The sequence below is a fragment of the Scyliorhinus canicula genome, chromosome 11 (genome assembly GCF_902713615.1).
Source record: "Scyliorhinus canicula chromosome 11, sScyCan1.1, whole genome shotgun sequence".
NCBI lineage: Eukaryota > Metazoa > Chordata > Chondrichthyes > Carcharhiniformes > Scyliorhinidae > Scyliorhinus > Scyliorhinus canicula.
Window position 1 is genome coordinate 17822206 of NC_052156.1, and position 23135 is coordinate 17845340.

General features: G+C 44.7%; 1 protein-coding gene across 3 annotated transcripts in view; it reads left to right on the forward strand.

Annotated features, from left to right (window-relative positions):
* Positions 1 to 23135, forward strand: part of LOC119973863 (sodium-coupled neutral amino acid transporter 3-like) — a 133218-nt gene that overhangs the window by 92709 nt on the left and 17374 nt on the right. For all 3 annotated transcript variants that reach the window (XM_038812355.1, XM_038812354.1, XM_038812353.1), the window contains exons 10-14: positions 1803 to 1970; positions 3246 to 3325; positions 5037 to 5137; positions 9058 to 9182; positions 11795 to 11939. In XM_038812355.1, coding sequence (XP_038668283.1) covers positions 1803 to 1970; positions 3246 to 3325; positions 5037 to 5137; positions 9058 to 9182; positions 11795 to 11939 — 619 coding nt within the window. The remainder of the gene's footprint in view (positions 1 to 1802; positions 1971 to 3245; positions 3326 to 5036; positions 5138 to 9057; positions 9183 to 11794; positions 11940 to 23135) is intronic.

Below are 23135 nucleotides of genomic sequence, written 5' to 3' on the forward strand. Positions count from 1 at the left end.
AATGGGCCGAATGGCCTCCTTCTCACCGTATGTTCTATGTTCTACAAAAATCTATTGAAGTCAGTCTTGAAAGCTTCAGTAGCCATTATAAGGTTAGTTGTTGTTTAAAAAAAAACCTGCCAGTTTTCATCATGCTCATCATTTTGTGTCAGCTCTGGCTCAGTTGATAGCATAGAGTCCCGAGACTCCTTATCCCGCTCCAGAACTTGAGCACGACAGATGCTCCAGTACTGAAGGAGTGCTGATTTTCAGATGTGATGCTGAACCAAGTCATAAAGCCTGTTCCACATGCCCCATGGCACTATTTAAAGAAAAACAGGGGAGTTATCCCTGGTTGCCTGGCCATCATGTAACTCTGCATCTCCATCAGCAAAAATAATATTGTCTTGTCATTATTATACTGCTGTTGTGGGAGTTTGCTGTGCGCGAATTGGCTGCCACCTTTCCTACTTTACAACAGTGATTTCATTGTAAAAACTCTTTATTGGTTGTAAAATACTTCACTCAAAGGATTGTGAATCTTTGGAATTCTCCAACCCAGGGAATCCTGTACCATCAATGAATATGTTTAAGGCTGGGACAAACAGGTCTTTGGTCTCTCTGGGCATCAAAAGATATGGGGAGCAGGTAGGAAAATGGAGTTGCAGCTCAGGATCGGCCAAGATCATATTGAATGGTGGAGCAGACTCGTAGAGCCGTGCCCCAATTTCTTGTGTTGTTGTGCGACGTTGAGTGGTTGCGAGAAGTGTGGTACGGCCGTGTTTTCAGGTAATAAAGGAGGAGGGGCGATATAGAATCATAGAACAATAGAATCCCTACAGTGCAGAAGGAGGCCATTCAGCCCATTGGATTTTCACCGATCCTCCGAAAGAGCACCCCATGTAGGCCCACTCCACACCCCTATCCACATAACCCTACCTAGCCTGCATATCTTTGGACACTAAGGGGCAATTTAGCATGTCCAATCCACCTAACCTCACATCTTTGGACTGTGGGAGGAAACCGGTGCAACCGGAGGAAACCCACGCACACACGGGGAGAAAGTGTAAACTCCACGCAGGCAGTCACCCACGGCTGACCAACCTGGGTCCCTGGCAAACCCGGGTCCCTGGCTCTGTGAGGCAGCAGTGCTCACCAATGTGCCACATTGGAGGGGTTCCCTCTGAACATTGGGAGCAATCCCTCCAAGTTCGTACACCCCTTTGTCCCCCTGTGCCTGGCCGTCCAACCCTGTCCCCTTCCCTCAGGTGCCCGATCCCTCCCTGCCCAAACACCCTGAGACTTATCAGTCTCTGGTGTGTATGACCCATCACTGTGGGCTTCCTTGCAGTCCCAGCAATGCCCACAACTCTCTTCTGGCGCTACTGGACTTGCAAGAGCTGCCAGTCAGTTTAAGTCCGTTCAGGGCTTCTGGTGATGTCTCAATTTGCAGATTTGAGCAAGCAATTTGTTTAAAGATTGCAGGCAGGAAAAGAGGAGGAGCTGAGATCATCTTGACTATCCTGGAGAAAACATTGGCTGCGTCAGAGAAAATTGGTCTTTCAGTGCTGAATAGAACATTGTGGTCAGACCCCAGCGGGAAGTTTCAATTATATCCTGATAGGTTTGATATTGTTGTTCGAATTTTGAACAGAGTCGTATCACATTCCTCCCTCACATGTATGAATAACTTAAATCAAACAAACAGATATATTTTAATCAGATACTCTTAAAATGGTAGAGAACAATTCAATTCAACTCCTCCAAGTGTTTGGATGTTCATATTGCCAATAGTAATTTTGATCTTTATTTGGATATTTTAGGTGATCTACAAGAAGTTCCAGATTCCCTGCCCATTTACTAACATTCATGCAAACAGTTCCTTTCTGGACAGTGTCATTTACGAGAATACTACCAGCTGCAACAACAGCGACACTCACAAAGTGACCGAGGACCAGTGCTCCCCCCGACTGTTTACCATGAATTCTCAGGTAAAGAATCAGCAGAGTCAATAAGGAAAATGATTTAAGGTTGTGTCCTGAATTTTCGTCAAGAAGACAGGCGCCAAGAGCTGGGAAAGATCTCTACTTTGCAAACTTGTCTCCGTTAAGGAAGCCCCTGCCCACCATGTTTGTGTTCTGGGGAGGCTAGGTGGGATGGAGCCACTCCCTGTTGACTCCAGAGGCAAGTCTTTGGCTTCAACAGATGGCAGCGCTAGCAAGCGAGAATGCCCCCTCTCTTTACTGATACATCGACCTAGTCGTGACAGTCAGGCCCTGAAGCCTTCACCCCTCCCCTCCCCACCCAACTACTTGCCCCCTACATGCCTCCATTTATCTTCCTTAGGCATTCATAGTGTTCACTATGGACAGACCTCAGGAGCCATGCAATAGCAGTTGGAAGTCTTTGAAATGGATATGGAAAAAGGAAACATCCAGCAATCTAAATAGAGCTGCCACTGAAACATACTTCATACTGCAAAATAATCCCCTCGAGCTTCTGTTGTAAATGGAAACAAACGTCTATTTATAAACCACATCAAAGACAGATAAGCCTTTTATAAACTCATAAAACTGTCAGTCAAACTGAGTGTACAACTGCTAAGTTAAGTGGTTCATCAGCCAAGCATTCATAATGGGTTTGGATTTCAAAGCAACAGGAGACCACTGAAACTGAAATAACAGGGGCAGGATACTCTGTCCCGCCAGCCCCATTTCCCAGTGCGGCACGTCCACGTCGGCAGCGGGATTCTCCGTTCCCGCAGCCAGCCAATGGGGTTTCCCATTGTGGCCACCCCACGGCGTTGGGAAACCCGCTGGTGTGGGTGTGCTGCCGGCGAAGCGGAGAATCTCGCCGATGGAGAATCCTGCAGCGGAATTTTTTTTCTATTTCAAAGCAAATGTCTTGTCAATTAAAGAGTTCCAGTGGCTGTTTTCTCTCGTTCCCGCTTGGTTCGCAACTCCTCTAAGAAGCCATGTGTGCTAATGGAGGGGGCCCAACCATGCGATAGTTCGAGCTGCAATAAAGCTGGCAAGGGTGGGTGCGGTGCACGTGGGCTGGCTACCCTTATGCTGCAGCAGTAAAATTCCCAGAAATGGGAATGGTGGCGGAAATCTCAAAACCAATTCTTAAAAGCTTCCCGCTTATCTCCTCAATTGAGAAAGAGTAACTAAGTAACTGGAGCTGTGGATTGGACTCTTATCTATATCAATATCCCACTTTCATTGTGTCAAACAAACTCAATATTCCACCTCTCTTGTTCACAGACTGCATATACCGTTCCTATCCTGGCTTTTGCCTTTGTCTGTCATCCAGAAGTACTGCCTATCTACACAGAGCTGAAAAGGTATGTATAAGTGGGATTTTTAATTGGGGAAATGGATCTGTTTACTATGGGGTTGAGCCACCATTATTGATTTGTTTCCAAGGTCTGTGATACTGGGCAGATTCCGTTGAGTTGTGACCTCTCATTACCAGTCCGGTGTTTCTCAGGGTTAACACACTCCATTTGACGAGTATAGCAGGTTTTGCAGGCAGAGAGATGTTAGGGCTTGGGGCTGCCTACTGTCAACTTGTCAACAAATGACTTCCCACTCCGATAAAATAAATGGAGAGCAAATGGCAGGCGAGCGGAAGGCCCTAGCTGGGATCATCACGGGAAACGAGCCTTCCCTGCGAAAATCACACAAAGTTGACCGGATGGAGATCTTCAAAAACTTGGGAGTAAGAGAGAAAGTGGGAGACAAAGGTTCAGTTTTTCCTGGGAATACTGGAAATAAAAGGGAAACAATTTTGCATGAACCTTTGAAGTGGAGAAAGACAGTCAAGAATGGGGGGTTTTTTATCACTATTTTTGAAGAACATAAATAAAATTAATGACCCTTTTTAAGAGGAGATGGAGGAGAGAAGAAGATAAATACTATGGGCCTGATCTTAACTCTGTAAGAGAATGGGTTTTGGGTGAGTTAAAATTCCACTCTACCTATCACATTCCCGGATTCGTTGTCTCGTCCATGGAAAATAATTGCAAAAAGAGCTACTTTTTAAATGGCACTTTTTAATGTATAGTGTGTTCATACACGGAGAAAAATGCAGCCTGAGGCAATGGATAACTAAGATGCTGATTAATTAACTATGATGCTATTTCCACATAGACTGTAACAAAAACAGCTAAAAACAATAATACCTTGACCTGTCTCAGCAATGTAACAAAAATACCACACTCCCAAGATTGAAAATCCCTGCTTTCACACTATAAGCCACAAGAGATAAAGGGCAGTCACTGGGATATAAGCTGCCAAGGAAGGTGTTTTAAAATTGAATTCTATGCAGGCAGCCACATTTTTGAAGAGAAAGCTGCAATAGATTTTGCCAACATTCAGAGGCCAGGAATGCTGCGGGAATGGTTAGACATGTTTTTAAGTCAAGTCAGACAATTCAAGTCAGAAGTGAAGCAAAACGGCGTGTTCTTCAAGATGATTTGTGCTTTTTGTATTCAGTGACTTTGGCCCTAACTGCTACTTTGCATGTTCACCTTATTGTGGGTCTAGTAGTTTACCCATTTATATCAAATGTGGTTTAGCTCACGAGGCTAAATCGCTGGCTTATAAAGCAGACCAAGCAGGCCAGCAGCACGGTTTGATTCCCGTACCAGCCTCCCCGGACAGGCACCGGAATGTGGCGACTAGAGGCTTTTCACAGTAACTTCATTGAAGCCTACTTGTGACAATAAGCGATTTTCATTTCATTTCATCCAGTGTGTCTCCCTCCACCTTTGAAGAGATGAAAGGCGCAACTACCCATTTACATTCACCGTGGGGGATCTTTTGTTACATCTCTGGTCTATATAATTGTGAGTGGACATAACCCAGTGTGAATCAACGCTCAGAAAAATAAAATATTGAAGTGTTTACGATGGAACATAAGGAAGTATCTTTGGCAGACCTGAATGTGTAAATTCAGTGTCTAATGAGGAAATTGGTGGAGGTTTCTTCTTTAATGACAATTCCAGGTACTTGTTGGTGATTTATGTCTGAAAGTTACAACTTGTGTTTCAGCCCATCTAAGAAGAAAATGCAGCACGTGTCGAATATCTCAATCATGGTCATGTACGTCATGTACTTTCTTGCTGCTCTCTTTGGATACTTGACATTTTATGGTGAGTTTTAGAAATAGCTTTTGCTCAGTTCCAGTGCAGAAGGAGCCCATTCGGCTCATCGTGTCTGCACCGACCCTCCGAAAGTGCATTCCATCTAGGCCCACTCCTCCCCACCCTATCCCCATAAATCCTTCTGACCTGCACATCTCTGGACATGAAGGGGCAATTCAGCGGGGCCAGTCCACCCAACCCTCACATCTTTGAACTGTGGGAGGAAACCAGAGCGCCCGGAGGAAACCCACGCACACCCTGGGAGAAAGTGTAAACTCCACATAGTCACCCGAGGCCGGAATTGAACCTTGGTTCCCGGCGCTGTGAGGCAGCACCGTGTCACCATGCCGTTTCTCACGCACAAAAGTAGAAACAACACAAGGGGCCGCATTTTATGTGCCCCTGCCAAGCGTATTTTCTCACAGCGGATTTTTAGTCAGAAGGATAATCCGGTGGTAGGGATGGGCCAGCAGGGAAATTGGCTGCGCACCCACATATTTAAATAGATAACGAAGGATAAATGAGGCTTGTTAAAATTTTAACCTGATAATATACTGCCCACACCATAAAGCATTAGGTGTGGGCAGTCGGGCAGGACTGGACAGCCCATTTCTTTAAATAATCTCCTCAAAGGGTGGGAAGCAAGGCCGTAGAACCCTGGCCTTGGTCTCTCTCCATAACTCGTTAATTTGCTATTCCTGCCGCGTAGGTACACCATTTTCGATCTCTAAATCTTTTTAGAAATATCCTGATCAGAATTAGACAAAATATTTCACAGTGCTCTGAACAATGTTTCACAAAGTTTCACCTCAACCACTTTGGATTTTTGATCTCTATATATTTTAGTATTCAGTATGCCAGCCCTTCCGCAACTTATGTAATAATGTATCCCCATTGTGCCCTCACGTTTGCTATTTCCGATGTCACCTTGAATTTTACACGATTAAATATAATTTGATATTCATCGGTAGGTGACCATGGTTCTGCAATCCCTCACCTGAGAATTTCCCACAGATTGTTGTGTGGAATCACACACTGCTTATTTTAGTTATTTCTGTGTCCCGCGATCATTTTAGCTGAACACTTACTTCATGAACTATATTCAGATTGTCACCAGAGCACTGAGTGTAGCTCACCAGAGGTGTGATTTGTTTTTTAGTCGGAGGAGTGAGATAGACAACAGCAGTTTCTCTAGTCCATAAATCTACCATAGCCACTGTGCAGCACTTAGCAATTCACTTCAGCAGCCAGGCTCTCTTGGGACAGGATGATGGGAGATGAGAAACAGCAGCAACTAGGTGGGGATTTTTACACTCTAGCTTCATTTTCCTAGCGCCTTTTGGCGACTAAACCAGTGGTTAAACTGAGGCATGGAAGATGATGGCTTCTGCCAAAAGGACAGGGTCTGCCTTTTGGCAGAGCCAGGAGTTCTCAGAAGGTAATTCAGCAGTGATGAGGCAGATGGTGAAATTTGAGACCAGTGACAATGCAGGTGTGAGCAGTGGACAAGGTCCTAGGATGGCTCATCATCTCATGCATCGACACGGCTTACTCTCGGGTCCAACCCCAGCGCACTCACCTATGTTGTATCTGAAATCCCAATACAGTTTTAGTCTCCTCGCTTGAAGAACCTCTGGCCTCCGCACGCTCCTCGGCAGCAGGAGGCGGCACATCGTTCGCTGGTGGCAGGATTATCTGCTCTCACTGCTGTCAATGGGGTTTCCCATTGAAGCCATGCTATGCCGCTGGAAAACCCACAGGCAGAGAATCCCACCGCCAGCAGCCAGCCGGAGAATTATGACCATAATTGCTTTAGAAACAGTTCAGGGAGGGTTCACTGGACTCATTCCTGGGATGAAGGGGTTGTCTTAAAGGTTGAACAGGTTAGGCTTCCATCCTTTGGAGTTGAGAAGAATGAGAGGTGATCGTATTGAAACATATCAGATCCTGAGGGGACTTGATAGGGTAGATACCCAAAGAATGTTTTCTTTTAAACGGGAGTTTAAAACTAGGGGACATAGTTTAATAATAAGTGGTCTTCCTTTTAAAATAGAGAGGAGGAGAAACCTCTTCTCCCAATGCGTGGAATTCTCTTCACAGAATCTACAGTGCAGAAGGAGGCCATTCGGCCCACTGAGTCTGCACTGGCCCTTGGAATGAGCACCCCATTTAAGCCCACACCTCCACCCTATCCCTGTAACCCAGTAACCCCACCTAACCTTTTTTGGACATGAAGGGCAATTTATCATGGCCAATCCACCTAGCCTGCACGTCTTTGGACTGTGGGAGGAAACCGGAGCACCCGGAGGAAACCCATGCAGACACGGGGAGAACGTGCAGACCCCACACAGACAGTGACCCAGTGGGGAATCGAACCTGGGACCCTGGCGCTGTGAAGCAACCGTGATTCCCCAGAGAGCATTGGAGGTTGGGTCTTTGAATTCATTCACAGCAGAGTTAGACTTGTTAGGCAAGGATTATGGGGGGTGGACAGGAAAGAGGAGCTCAGACCACAACCAGATTGGCCACAATCTTACTGGAATGATGGAGCAGGCTCAAGAGCCAAATGGCCTCCTGCTGTTCCGATGTTCCTATTATTTTAAGTTGGTGCCAAAGCTGATTTTACAAAAATCTTGTCATTGTTCTCCCACTTGATTCCTGCAGGTAATTGCCACAGTGCCAGCTCTGGCTCAGCTCTGGGATCACTCTCACCTCTGGATCAGGGTCCCACTTCAGGGATTTGAATCCTAAACTGGGCTGACACTCCCAGTGCAGTACTGAGGAGGGCGGTTCTGTTTTTTATGTGCTGCTTTTCAGATGTTTAAACAGGCCCTGTCTCCCCTCAAGAGGTGGATGTGAAAAAAAAACGAGGGCCATAAATCTCTGGTTCCTCCCGCTGTAACAATCTGACATAGTGACATAGAACATAGAACATACAGTGCAGAAGGAGGCCATTCGGCCCATCAGGTCTGCACCGACCCACTTAAGCCCTCACTTACACCCTATCCCCGTAACCCAATAACCCTCCTAACCTTTTTGGTCACTAAGCGCAATTTATCATGACCAACCCCCCTAACCTGCACAGACTCCACACAGACAGTGACCCAAGCCGGAATTGAACCTGGGACCCTGGAGCTGTGAAGCAATTGTGCTATCCACAATGCTACCGTGCTGCCCCTTTTTGTTTTACAGAAACCTGCAGTCTATCAAACAATAACTGTGGTCTATCGAACAATTAAAGCTCCAATTCTAACTTAAGCACTGGGGAACACAGATTCCCCCTCTGAAAGAAAACAAAATTGACATAAATTACCACAGCGCAATGTATATATTTTGTTTTCTACAATAAATGCACCTTCTTGCATCTTAAAAAAATAATTATTTTTATATCGACCCTCACATTCTCTTCCTTATAGGAAAAGACGCCCCGCTTTAACAATTTCCAATTAATTCTTTGAGCTCGCCCCATTTTTCTTCAGACAGTCAGCTAATTGGTAACTAACCCACTTGACCTTGTCAATCTCCCTGTTCTCCAGCACCTGTTGTAGGTTCACTATGTCAATTCATAGATACAGGCAAATTACCGCGGATGCCAGAATCTCAAACGCAAACAGAAAATACTGGACAATCGCAGCACGTCTGGCAGCATCTGTGGAGAGAGAAGGGAGCTAAAGTTTACGGTCTGAATAACTCTTTGACAAAATTTTGAAATGTTCAGTTCAAGGACATTTAGGGATCAGCAACAATTGCTGGCTTTCGCCCACATCTCCTGAAAGAATAAAGAAAAAAATTAATGCCTTATTAAGCCCATTGAGCCCATTCAGCAATGATGCTGATTTCCATTGACATGCTGTTCATTGCTAACATAGGCACGTATTTCTATTCCTGTCACAGAACAGGAGATCTGATGCTCTGTTTCTTCATTACAGGCAGGGTTGAGCCAGAGATGCTGCATACATACAGTAAGATTGACCCTTTTGATACACTGATCCTGTGCGTCCGTGTAGCTGTGCTGATTGCTGTAACCCTCACTGTGCCTATTGTCCTCTTTCCGGTAAGTGCAAGGACCTGGATGCCATCTTGTTGAAAGATATAAAACCCTGAGGAGACCTGTTGGGGTGGATGCCTGGAGAATGTTTCCTCTTCTGCGGGGAGGGGGGGGGGGGGGGGGGGTGGCTAAACTAGGGGATATAGTTGAAAATAATGGGTCACCCTTTTATGGAAATCTCTTCCCCAGATATTAGTGAAGGCTGGGCCTTCAAATTTATTCGAGACAGAGGATTACGGGAGGTCAGAATGGGGGAGCGAGATGGGGAAGCAGGCAGGCAGGAAAGTGGAACTGAGACCACAACCAGGTCAGCCATGATCTTATTGGATGGTGGAGCAGACCCGAAGTGCCTACTGCTGCTCCCATGCGCAGAATTTACCATATTTTCACAGAGCACTGGTCGAGGTAGAGACCGGCAGGCAGCCAGGTTTCTCGTCACCTTTTGCAGCAATTCCGCAGAAGAGATTTCCTGGCATGATCCACGTGGGCAGGGCAGGGCCTAACTGTAGAGATCGGAAAAGAGCACCACGATCTGCGTTTTTAAAAATAGGTTCCTCACCTCCCCACGATAGGTAAGGAGAACTCCCCCAACACACACAAGGGCTGCACCCGCCCCCACCTCATCCCCAGCATGCCAAGGGACATTTGCCCTTCCCACAGATAATGGGAACTACCCCACACACACACACACACACACACACACACACAGGAACCCCACACCAATAAGGGGAACACATCCTCCGCACACGCACAGGGGCAATCGACACCCACAGATAAGTGGAGCTCCGCTAATGGAACGTCTCTGAGGGACCCTCTGGCACTGTCTGCCAAGGGGACCTGGGTGCAAAATGCTTTGGAAGTGGCAGCACAGGTTGAGAGCGTGGGTAATGAAGCACACAGTATCCTAGCTTTATTAATAAGGCACATCGTACAACAGAAAGGAGGTTGCGTTGAACGTGTATAAGACACGGGTGGGACCACATCTGGACTATGGCGTCCAATTCTGGACCCCATACTTTATAAAGGATGTGAAGGCACTGGAGAGAGTGCAGACAAGATTCACGAGAACTATTCCCGGAGTAAGGAACATCAGTTATAAATTTGCGAGGTCAGGACTGTTTCTGCAGGAAAAAGAAGGCTGAGAGGAGATTTGATAGAGATGTCCAAAATCATGAGGGGACTGGACAAAGTAGACAGAGGGGGAAACTGTTCCCATTCATGAAAGGATCAAGAAGGAGAGGACAGAGGTTTGAAGTAATTAGCAAAAGTAGCAAAAGCGATAGCGGAAAAAAACTTTTTAACACAAAGTGGTTAGGGTCAGGAACGCACTGTCCTGAGGGTGTGGTGGGGGCAAGTTCAGTCAAATCATTCAGAGAGGAACTAGATTGTTATTTGAAAAGGAAGAGTGTGCAGGGTTACAGGGAGAAAAGCACTAAGAGAACTACTCATTCCGTGGGCCTCTGTCTGCACTGTACCAATTCTGTGATTCTGTTATTTTCGTACTCTCCGTGTCCTTTGATACTTGAAAGTTTCTCTTTCGATTCTTTTTCTTCTTAAAGTTAAGTTTCCCCGTTTTCAACCTTCACAAAGCGCAGAATCCAAACAGCAGAGCTAATGTACCACAGCAAAGTAATAGCACTCTTTTTAAATCTTTGAACATCAAAAGAAAAGAAAATACTGTCAGAAGACGAAACTCCTAATTGGTGGATTACTGGAATTTTCAACTTTTGATGTATTAAAATGTTTAAATGGTTTAATTCGCCCAAAAATGGCAATTGACAACTCTTTAGTGAGGGCAATGATAATCACAGACATTATTCCTCCTTTTAAGAGTCTGTCTTAAAGTTTATCTTCTTTGATCAAGGATTTAGCCAACGGCTTTTAAATCACCTTATGTAATTTGCTGTCAAAGTTTGCTTCATAATACTTCTGTGAAGTGCCTTGGGATGTTTTAATATGCTGATGTCGCTATTGTGGTGAATGTAATTCACACTGTATTGTATTGTATAATATTATGTCCTTGTGGGCTCTGTCTGTGAGCCGTCGCCCATGGCCCCTCCCACTACCGGAAGTATAAAGTGCTGCAGCCGTGTGAGCCTGCCCTCAGTTCTTCTGGTCGCAGGCAGGCTCAGTTGTAAGACTATTAAAACCACAGTTTACTTCCAATCGTGTTCCAAGTGAATTGATGGTCACATCATCTATGTAAATCCGAGTTGTAGTTGTTGGTGTGGGCAAGTTTTTTTTTCCAAAGGTGTTTGAGGACCCATTGAGGACCAATAGCATAGCCAAGCAATCATAAAGGTTAGAAATTATTGCTTAATAATAATAATGATTATAAGGTATATCATCATCGGACAACACAATGGCACAGTGGTCAGCACTCCTGCCTTCTGCACTGCAGACATTCTATGGATTTTATGGTCATATACCCATGTGGTAGAAAGTTGAATTTGGTTGCGATTGGAATCCCTAATAGTCATGGAAAGTACAGCAGTCTTCAGTGTTCCTCCATCACAACTACTGGATGGCATGGTTACCAGAGGCAGAAATGGGAGGCTGGAGGAATATTCCTGGTGTGCTCCTGTTAATATCCTCTCTGTAATTTTGCTTGTTTGCAGGTGCGGCGTGCTATCCAGCAAATGCTGTTCCAGAACAAACCTTTTAGCTGGCTCAGACACATCATCATCGCCATCTGCCTCCTTACTTTGATCAACTTACTGGTTATCTTTGCACCAAACATACTTGATATCTTTGGGATTATTGGTAAGTGGGAAGCAGCTACTCAGAATAGGTGATGGAGATGTAATAAAATGAAATAGTTTAGATTCTGTCTAACCACCTCAACGGTGCTGACTGATTGTCATAGCTCATGCTGTAAACCATAGGGGCTGGTTTAGCACAGGGCTAAATCGCTGGCTTTTAAAGCAGACCAAGGCAGGCCAGCAGCACGGTTCAATTCCCGTACCAGCCTCCCCGAGCAGGTGCAGGAACGTGGCGACTAGGGGCTTTTCGCAGTAACTTCATTTGAAGCCTACTTGTGACAATAAGCGATTTTAATTTTAATTTTTTTTCATTTCATGTACATACCGCTAAAATTGACATACCGATAAAATAGAGACTGTGCAATTTAATATTATTACTTTCTTGCTCATAGAGAAACTGTATGATGTGCAGACGTGACGATGCCCATATTGACTCACCATCAATAGCATTATTTGTCTGAGTCTTTTCAGAACAGCAGGAGGGCCTTCCCCCGACTAAAAAACACTGTTGAACCAGTGAACTCCGCCGATTGTGGGTGAAACAATGAGAGGGCAGGGCTGTAGGTGTGAAACCTCAAATACCCAATGAAAATGAAAAGGGAATCACCCTGGATTCTCATGCTTCCGATTGGCATTGTCCAGGGCCTGTGAGCAGATCAGCTGGGCATAAAAGATGCCATGTGGCGCTATTACGACGATGAGCAGGGGAGACCCTGCAGTGTTCTGGCCAATATGCCCCTGGCACCTGCCATCAGGAAAACTGATGATCAGTTCATGTTGTTGTTGTTTGTGGGAACTTGTACTGGACAGATTCGTTGCCCTGTTTCCTACATTGCAACAGTGACTACATGTCAAAAGTATCTCATTGTGGGTTCGAATCCCGGCCCTGGGTCACTGTCCGTGTGGAGTTTGCACATTCTCCCCATGTCTGCGTGGGTTTCACCCCCACAACCCAAAGATGTGCAGGGTAGGTGGATTGGTCATGCTAAATTGCCCCTTAATTGGAAAAAATAATTGGGTACTCTAAATTTATAAAAAAAAGAGAAGAAAAAAAAAGTACCTCATTGGCCATAAGCCGCTTTGGAATGTTCTGAGGTGGAGAACGATGCTCTACAGGTGCAACTTCTTCCTTTGCTCCTTACGGGGGTCAGTAGATTAGTGCAAATGTGCAATGTATTGCAGATACATAGAACATAGAACAGTACAGCACAGAACAGGCCCTTCGGCCCTCAATGTTGTGCCGAGCCATGATCACTCTACTCAAACCCACGTATCCACCCTATACCCGTAACCCAACAACCCCCCCCCCCCCTTAACCTTACTTTTATTAGGACACTACGGGCAATTTAGCATGGCCAATCCACCTAACCCGCACATCTTTGGACTGTGGGAGGAAACCGGAGCACCCGGAGGAAACCCACGCACACAGGGGGAGGACGTGCAGACTCCACACAGACAGTGACCCAGCCGGGAATCGAACCTGGGACCCTGGAGCTGTGAAGCATTTATGCTAACCACCATACTACCCTGCTGCCCCTGTCTAACTGGCAGTGATCCTCTGACCAAAATGCTTCCTCACCTTCCATTGTTCTAATAGCGGCAGCTCCTGGCCAGCTCATGTCGCATCACAGGTGGTCCCACCGTCCTCCGAGGCAACATGAATTGTAGGGATGAGGAAATGAGCCGAGGTTTGAGGGAGTGGGGTGAGGTGGAGGTGCGGGGCAGAGAGCCGGGGGCGCGAGATTTGCACTTGAACCAGTAGCTTTGTTTAAATTTCCCGGCTCTGGGTCACTTTCCGTGTGGAGTTTGCACGTTCTCCCCGTGTCTGCGTGGGTTTCGCCCCCACAACCCAAAAATGTGCAAAGTAGGTGGATTGGCCACGCTAAATTGCCCCTTAATTGGAAAAAAATAATTGGCTAATCTAAATTTTAAAAAAAGCATTGTTTAAATTTATTTCAGCAGCTTGAAAGATCTGATCCCTCCTACATTTCTGTTGTGAGCTGTATCCCTCCACTAACTTACCGTGTAGCACATCTTTGCAACAATGCTTGCAAAGATTGATGCACCTCCTCTCTACCTAAGAACCATATGAAAAGACTTTTGCCATGACTTGATAGTAAACCAGTTCTTGAAACAACTTTTGGTACCACAGTTTTAACAATGTAATTAAATCCACGTACAGGCAGTGAACAACTTTACTTATTTTGTTGATCTTTAACAGGTGAGGATTTTTCTTAGTGGGTAGATTGAGGGGTCATATCAACAGAGTTAAACTATGCTTTTCCAAACATATTCAAAATGTGCCCATCAGCGGCTACATTCTCTGAACTTCTCATGTGCTGTGTGACCTTGACCAGGATAACGTACAATTGAATTCACAGGCTGTGAATGATCCGCGTGTCAGCATGTTATTATTAGTGAAAGCAAATCGAGCCTATCTGAATCCAGAGACTTCGGGGTGGCAATCGCAGTGAAGATCAATTTACATACTGTCGCAATGTGACTGTTTATATTTATTTAGTGTATAAGCCTAGCTCTCGATTCCCTGCAATTTATTTTCAACTAAAACTGCAAGCCAACTTCTATTTAAGTCGCCAAGCACTCCCCTAACATTTAGGTCCCATTGCCAATTTTTTAAAAAATATTTGAGCGGCAAGGTAGTGGTGCCTGATTATTCAACCCCCTGTTACAGAAGGCAGTGTTTATCTGTCAACTAGACTGGTGGAAGTCAGAGCTTCAAATCAAGCTGTGTTGTATCTTTCAGCTGCTGGGCTGCATGGTTGTGTCGCATTTTAAGCACACTTGGGTGGTGCAGTGGTCAGCACTGCTGCCTCACGGTGCCGAGGACCCGGGTTCGATCCCGGCCCCGGGTCACTGTACATGAGTTTGCACATTGTCCCCGTGTCTGCGTGGATCTCACCCCCACCTTGCAAGCAATGCACATTCCTGTTGATGGTGCATTTACTTCTTATAACATTTTTGCCATTGCGTTTATTTGACAACAATGTTATTGTTTGAAACAAATCCCCTAAATCAATGTGGGCAATGCCACAGAGGGGCTGATGGTGTCTGGTACTGTATGTGTGGTATTGTAAATATTACTTTAAATACCATTTCTGCTTTTAATGAGTGCTACATATGCAACAGAGTTGGGAAGTGTTTCACTGACAGAGTACATCAATCAGGAGCTACGTCTGGATTATATTAGTGAGCAATTGTCTAAATCTAGGGAGAACGTTCCGGTTGGGTAATGTATTGGCTCAACAGCATGACATCAAGGGGACTTATGTTCCGGAGAATTTGGGGTAAAACTTGGACAACATAAGTTCTTTGTAAGATACAATTCAACATCCCTCCTTCCCATTTCCTCATGCCCAATCTATCTGACCCTCCAAAAACTTTACATGACCTCACCTTTTCCACAACCTGGTCTGCTATTTTAAAATAATATTTGATTCAGCTGCGTTGTGAAGACGTCATCGATGGATGGAAGCCTGGTAATGGAGTCTGGTGGAACTTGATTAACGTCTGTTGGTTTTTTAAAATAAATTCAGAATACCCAATTATTGTTTTTCCAATTAAGGGGCAATTTAGCATGGCCAATTTAGCTACCCTGCACGTCTTTGGGTTGTGGGGGTGAAACCCACGCAGACACGGGGAGAATGTGCAAAACTCCACATGGACACTGACCTGGGGCCGGGATCGAATTAACGTTGGTCAGTAATACAGTCCTCACCCCCGGAATTGGGTGTTCTGATATTCCTGTTCAGGTTTCATAGTGCAGCTCTCTCAGTGTGCTGAACCAGTTCCTTTGATCACAAGTTAAACAAATAGTTTATTCTTCTTGTGTTAAACAAAAACCTCAAAGGGGAAATGAAATCAAACTTCAGATGCCATACATTCTAAAGTTTAAAAAAAACAGGAAATGTCAGCGGTGGTGATACCTCAACGAAACAGAATGTTTTAAATTCTCGGTGGGACCTTCCAATAGAGCTGAGGTAGATCATGTAACATTAACCCATTATTATCTCTCAGAGGCTGTTCAATATGGAAGATTCCAATACATTCCGATTTGGACCTTTAGGCAGGTCCTGTTTGTGTTCCTGGATTTAAAAGGCTTGTTCACTCACCAAGACCCCATGGATAAGATCACATTTAATACATGCTGAATATTTCAGAATGAGTTGTAGAAAATGTGGTGATGTGCATCACTGTAAATACACAAAGGGGTTAATGTAAATGCATGTAGACTAGCTAGACACTAGAGGGAGCACCAGAGACATCTCTCACACACACACACACTCAACCAATACATCAGTTAGATAGGACACGACCAATGGGCATTCACGATACACACAGAGGTGACACGACCACAGGAGGGCATTACACCAACTCATATATAAAGGACACCACACACATGATCTGCCTCTTTCCAGTGGTGACAGTCAGTGAGTAGAGACACAGGGTTGATTTGATATCACTCCCACCACATGGATTGTAGCAGTCTGGTTAGCCAGTCTGAGTAGCTACAGTAGGATTAACAGTAGTGTCGAACTCGAGTTATAGGAGTGTATATAGTTTAATAAACGTGTTGAAGTTATCTTCACGTCTGATCCTTCCTTTGTCAAGTGCACCAAAAGGAAGCCGCTTATGCCACACCTAGAGCATAACAAGACCGAAAATACTTCATCATTTATATATTAATAGAACTGTTATCAACTTCAAATGGTAAAAACAAAAGATTTACAGTTCAGAGGGAGCATACAGCTTTACATGCGTATCACTTCAGTCAAACCGATAGGAAATAAACTATGTGGGCAGAAATCAGTGGAAGGTGATACCCCTGCGCATTGGCAACGGTTAACAAAATGTCAGGTGGGAGGCACTCAGTACCCAGCATGGAACCGCCAGGCCACAGGTTGCCCACCACTGCTATATTGTTTAGTATCATGTTTTCTTTTATAATGCTCTTGTGATCATTTTATTATGTTTTTTATTTTTTTATAAATTTAAAGTACCCAATTAATTTTTTGAATTAAGGGGCAATTTAGCGTGGCCAATCCACCTGGCCTGCACATCTTTGGATTGTGGGGGCGAAACCCAAGCAAACACGGGGAGAATGTGCAAACTCCACACAGACAGTGACCCAGAGCCGGGATCGAACCTGGGACCTCGGCGTCGTGAGGCAGCAGGGCTAATCCACTGCGCCACCATGCTGCCCCATCATTTTATTATGTTAATGGTGTTATATGAGTTGTTGTTTAATTATTCAGTCTCTCAAAACCAAAACTTGACATTTCTAGATAACTATTGGTGATTATCTTGAGGTAATTGCCTCTTATTGTTCATTGTTTAATACCTGAGATGCTTAGGGAATATAAAATAATATAGTAATGTTGTTTGGATTCATTGCAATGCTATCTTTATAATGTAATTAAGTTCTGAATCTGGAATCTGAGCCCAACTCACCAAAGCAGCCATAAGCAGTGAGATTTCTTAAGGAAAGTAGTCTCTCTTCATTTCACCTCGAGGCCAGTTGACACTTCATTTATGCACCATGCATAGGGGCTGAATGTTTGTAAAGACAGAAATCTGCAGAGACCCAGGTCTGGAAGTCCTGTCGCTGGACACAGCATGTACCATTTACGTTGAGTTAGGGGGAGGGGGAGGGTGTGATACTCCTGAGTTGCACATCCTTGGTTCATTGAAGCAGCTCCCCATATAACACCGCAGTTGCCTCCAGTCATGTTGGATTTTCATCAACTTCATGTGGGAAGCACGCTGTTTGTAGAGTATACCTGGTAGAAGCATGTCTAATCTTTACAGCGTTACTTGAATAGGTAAGGTATGCTTTTGCAGAGGTAAGATACTTTTGGAGATGGTCCCTGGGTATCTTTGGATAAAGAAGGTGCCCTTTGGGAGCGGTAAGCCGCCCTTTGGGATTGTTAGTGGTGTAGGAGCATTTCCAAGCCCTGTGCATTGAGCCAGCTTTTATTTGTGGTTCCTCACTCATAGTTATTGTTTAGCTTAATACTCAGATCTGCAGACACATCAACCTGGTTAAGACAGCTTTATTATTCCAAGCTTGGTTCATGTACTTGGAGAAAGATCTGGATAAATGCCACAATCAATCTGGCTAACTCTGATAAAACACATCAATTATAGGGTTTTCCAAAAGTCAAAAGCCCACCCCAGTTGGACTTGATCCAATCCTTGGATCTGTCACTTCTATATCATCCAGTAAAATTTACTTTAAGCAAAATGATGAATTGTGATGCTTATGATTTAACCCCATCCTGTGACCTGATGTTTACCAGGATCGTGAGTCCATTCTGAAGTTGCTTTTCTGACATTCCCATCCTACGTATCGCAGTCAGTTTCTGTCCACCTCATTGTCCATCCAGGGGCAGGATGCCAAAGCTGGTATCCTCTTTACTCCTTGGATTATTTGAAACAGGACATTGGGGGCACTGATAAAAACTGTTTACTGAGTTAACTGTGTAATTTGCTGACTGCACAATCCCGTTTGTCTCAAAACCGTGGGCAAGTTAGCTAGCTTAAATCCCATCATGCATTGTGACCACTGCTTTTCGCAAGGTTTCAAATGCTTGTCACTGCTATGTCCTAAAAATACAGGTTTAATGGTTGATACCGATTACTGGGTATACTTTCTATGATTAATCTCAATCCTTAATAAACTAACTTATGTATAACGATTCTAGTCTTATCCTAGCTATTCAGTTTTAAGAGGTCTTATCTCTGGACACCCCCTTCAACCGGTAGTCATGAATGTGTATAAAAAGTGCATAAACTCACTGGCACCCTCAAGCTCATTGGAACTGTCAAAAGAAATTGCCAAAAAGAACTGTCAAGCAGCCAAGGGTTTAAACTCCTGCCCTTTAAATACTATTTCTAAACCTGCAGTGTTTTTTTTAATTAACACTTGCTATTTCACCCTATCTGTTGACATAGCCTGTGTATTATCATTATTGCAATGGGCTGCATGACTGATTTCACAGCTTGGCGTGGCCCTCAGTTCACAGTTTGATTGATAGCTTCAAGTGATTATGGATTATTTGAAGTGAGGCAATGAATTCCAATGCTTGTTTTATCAATGGGAAATTAAACCAACATCCTGGGGGTTACTATTGATCAGAAACTGAATTTGACTAGCCATATTAATACTGTGGCTACCAGGGCAAGCCAAAGGCTAGGAATCCTATGGCAAGTAACTCACCTCTTGACCCCCAGGCCTTCCCACCATCTACAAGGCATAACTAGGAGTATAATTGAATATTCTCCACTTGCCTAGATGTGTGCAGTTCCAAGAACACTCAAGACGTTTGACACCATCCAGGACAAAGCAGCCCACTTGATTGCTCCCCCTTTTCAAACATTGAAACTCTCCACCACTAACAAACAGTGGAAGCCATCTGTAACCATCTCTGTACCATCTACAAGATGCGCTGCAGTAACTCACCAAGGTTCCTCAGACAGCACCTTCCAAACCCACGCCCAGTACCGTCTGGAAGGACAAGAGCAGCAGAAACCTGGGAACCCCACCACCTGGAGGTTCCCCTCCAATTCACTCATCACCCTGACTTGGAAATATATCGCAGTTCCTTCACTGTCGCTGGGGCAACATCCTGGAACTCCCTCCCTAACAGCACAGTGGGTGTACCTTCACCTCAAGAACTGCATTGGGTGCAGAAGGCAACTCACCACCACCTTCTGAAGGGATGGGCAATAAATGCTGGCCTAAACAGCGATGCCCACATTTCGTAAATGAATTGTTAAAAATATAGTTTCGTCAAGGAGAATTTCTTTTTTGAAATTGTAATTTTTTTTATTAGATACTTAACTTTATTTTATCTTGTCTTAGCATGTGTAGTGAGGTCTACCTCTGGTGGAAAGAATCTGAGATGGCATGGTAGGTGTAAAGGAAAAGGGTGAGAAGGGGGGCTTGGGTTTTCATGAGTTGGCACTAAGGCGGCATGGGGTTATAAAGGGCCATGGGGGTGGGTAGAGGGGCACAGGTTGACATGGAGGCATGAGGTGGCATGGGTTGACATGGATGTGTCATGGGGAATGTATGGTGGGATGAGTGAGTGTAAGGGATGAGGGCTGGAGGGCAGTTTTGTGTTTCATTGATTTTTTTTTAAACCTTCACACAGTGCCGGTGCACGGAGGCGGTCCTTCCACATACACCTCTGTATCCAGCAGCCTCCACATTCATTTCGGGATCGCCTGCCACAACTTCCATTTTCAACGTCCAACAACCTTAGTGGGTCAAAATGAACTCTGTGCGCAAGCAATTGTTTCAATGGAAAGTAGCAAAGTGCTCTTTGTGTTTCAATTAATAGTTAGTATCCCTGTCACCTCAAATTATCTCATGATCCCACCATCCAAAATGACCAATTAGCTGCAGATACTTGCTTGCTCACTGTTAGATTATAATATTATGGAGGAGTTTGAGAGAAAGGCTTTTCCCGTTGGGTCCATCAGTGGGAAATTAATCAGGCGGGTTTCTGCCTTTGCAATGAGCAGAGAACCATGGGTTGATGGTGCACGCTGATCAATATGTGCTCCCAACATCCGCCCAGATCAACTCAAAGTGGAAAATCCCCCCACCCTTACATCACTTTTCACCAGGGCTTTGAATTAAAATATGCAAGTTGGTAGGGGGAGGCGAGCCCTTATCTCCAAGTCACATGAGGCAGAGAGAGAAAAGTGACCCTTCCTCCCCCTTTTATTTATTTGCCAGCGGTGTTTTCTGTTTAAAGAAGTGTAGTGACCTGGTTCAGATAAGATAACCAGAGCTCACCCTAAGGATCTTTGTGAAATATGTACAATAACATCAACAATAAAAGGTTACCTTTGTGACAAATTGCAAAGATGGAGGCCGGAATTTTCCGACAGTTGTGATTCATTTTTCCTGCCGGCAGAACACCCCCGCCCACAGGTTTCCCAGCTGCGTAGAGCTGTTTCAATGGGAAATCCCATTGACAAGCGACGGGAAGGTAGAATCCCACCGCCAGTGAACGGCGGGCCGCCAAGAAACACATAGCCGGCAGACCGGAGAATCCAGCCCAAAGTCCTTTTTTGGAAGCGCGATGCTGGAAATTTCCCTCCGAGGTGTTCTCGCTCATTCTTCAGGATTGTTCGTCCCGTGAACAGATTCCGGAGATTCTTGATTGAAATATGTGGCGATAAACCTCAATGTTAATTTATCAGTGCGAATATAGTTAAAGCAGAAACATTAATCTCGACATTTCGACTCTTCTTTAAAGAAGAATTGCTTCAACCATTATAAAGAATAACGATCAACTTCACAAAAAAATGAAATATTTGCTTTTACAGCAGAAGGTTTGGAGCATCAATCATTTTGTGTAGCATGAGATTAAGTGGATTTTGAAGCAATCCACTACAGCTGTTAATCTGTGGTTGATTTTTCGTACAATCCACTGGATATATTGAATTGAATTAGGGGGATACGAACGCATCACCTGGTACTTGCTTCCAACCCTGAAAAGTGCCTGTACATTAAAATTTGTAATGAAAGTATTGGGGGTATTAACTGCAGCTCAGGGGTAGTTGTTTCAAATATAGCAGGGGAACATAAGAATTTATAAAGGAAAGTTGACGAGAAACGTGCGCAGACATAATGAGCGGGATTCTCTGGGTCAGCCAACCGCATTTTCCAGTGCGGCGCACCCCTGCCAGCAGCGGGATTCTCCGTTCCCGCAGCCGGCCAATGGGGTTTCCCATTGTGGCCACCCCACCCCATCGGGAAACCCACGGGCGTGGGTGCGCTGCAGACCACGGGCAGACCGGAGGATCCCGCTGGCAGAGAATTCCGCTGAATATTTTTAATATATATTATTTTTATGACCGCGTGAGGAGAGCTAAAATGACTCCCCTATTCTCCCACTCCAGGTCTGACTAACAGGGTATTTTCGTGAATTTAGAGAGGATGTGCTTTGTTGATTCTGTCGGAGTCCCACTGTGTGCACTTTTAGATTGTAAAGAATTAGTCAGATAGGTTTTCTTAAATTAAACAAAGAACAAGATAAGTTTATTGAAACTATTTCCTAAACAAAGAAACTAGGTAAAGCACAACTACCATTCATACATCATACACATTCTCCTGGGTCCACACACTCACCAGCACAGATAATAGAGTGAGAGGATATGCTTATAGGATTTCTACAGTTCATGAAACACAAAGCAGAGAAGTGTACCGTTAGCTGCCCCTTGGCTGGTCTTGATGAGGTCATTCCACATTGTATCTGGGTTTGTTTTCAGTTGTCTTCCTGGGTGTATGGAACAGATTTGAACATTTTATCCCTGAAAAGGTCTCGGATCACAACAGATTTCCTTTCTCTGGATGGTAACTTTTGCAAAACAGGCAGCACTTATAAGAGAGACAGAGAAGGTGCACCGCTTTGACAGCCTGCGTTCAGTACAGCATTGTCATTTGCTTTCTCTCTCTCCTGCTTGGGAAACAGTCTCTTAAACATAGGAAAGTGGTGCACCGGCAGGTCGGTCACCTCTTGGAGCATTCTCCACCATTCAATACGATCATGGCTGATCCTTTATCTCAAAGCCACACTCCCCCCTTTCCCCCAGGCACCTTTACTCTCTGGAAATCCATCTATTTCCTTTGAAAATATATTCAGTGGCTTGGTCTCCACAGCCTTCTGTGGTAGAGAATTGCACAGGTTCACTACCCTCTGAGTTAAGAAATCTCTCCTTAGCTCAGTCCTAAACGGCCTACCCCGTATCCTGAGTGTGTGACACCTTCATCTTAACCGCCCCCCCCCCCCAGCCAGAGGAAGCAACATCCCTGAATCCAGTCTATTCAGCCCTGTCAGAATTTTATACTTGTCAAGGAGATACGCTCTCATTATTCTAAATTCCAATAAATAGTCAACCCAATCTCTCTTTGTACAACAATTCTGCCATCCCAGAAATCAGTCTGATGAAACTTTGCTGGACTCCCTCTATAAGTATATCCTTCCTTGGGTAAGGAAACCAAAACTGTACATTACTTCTCGTGTGATCTCACCAAGGCCCTGTGCAGCTGCAGTAAGACACCCTTGCTCCCGTCCTCCAGTTCTCTTACGATAAAGACCAACGTACCATTTGCCTCTTGAATTGTTTGCTTAAGTGATTGGTACAAGGACATCCTGGTCCC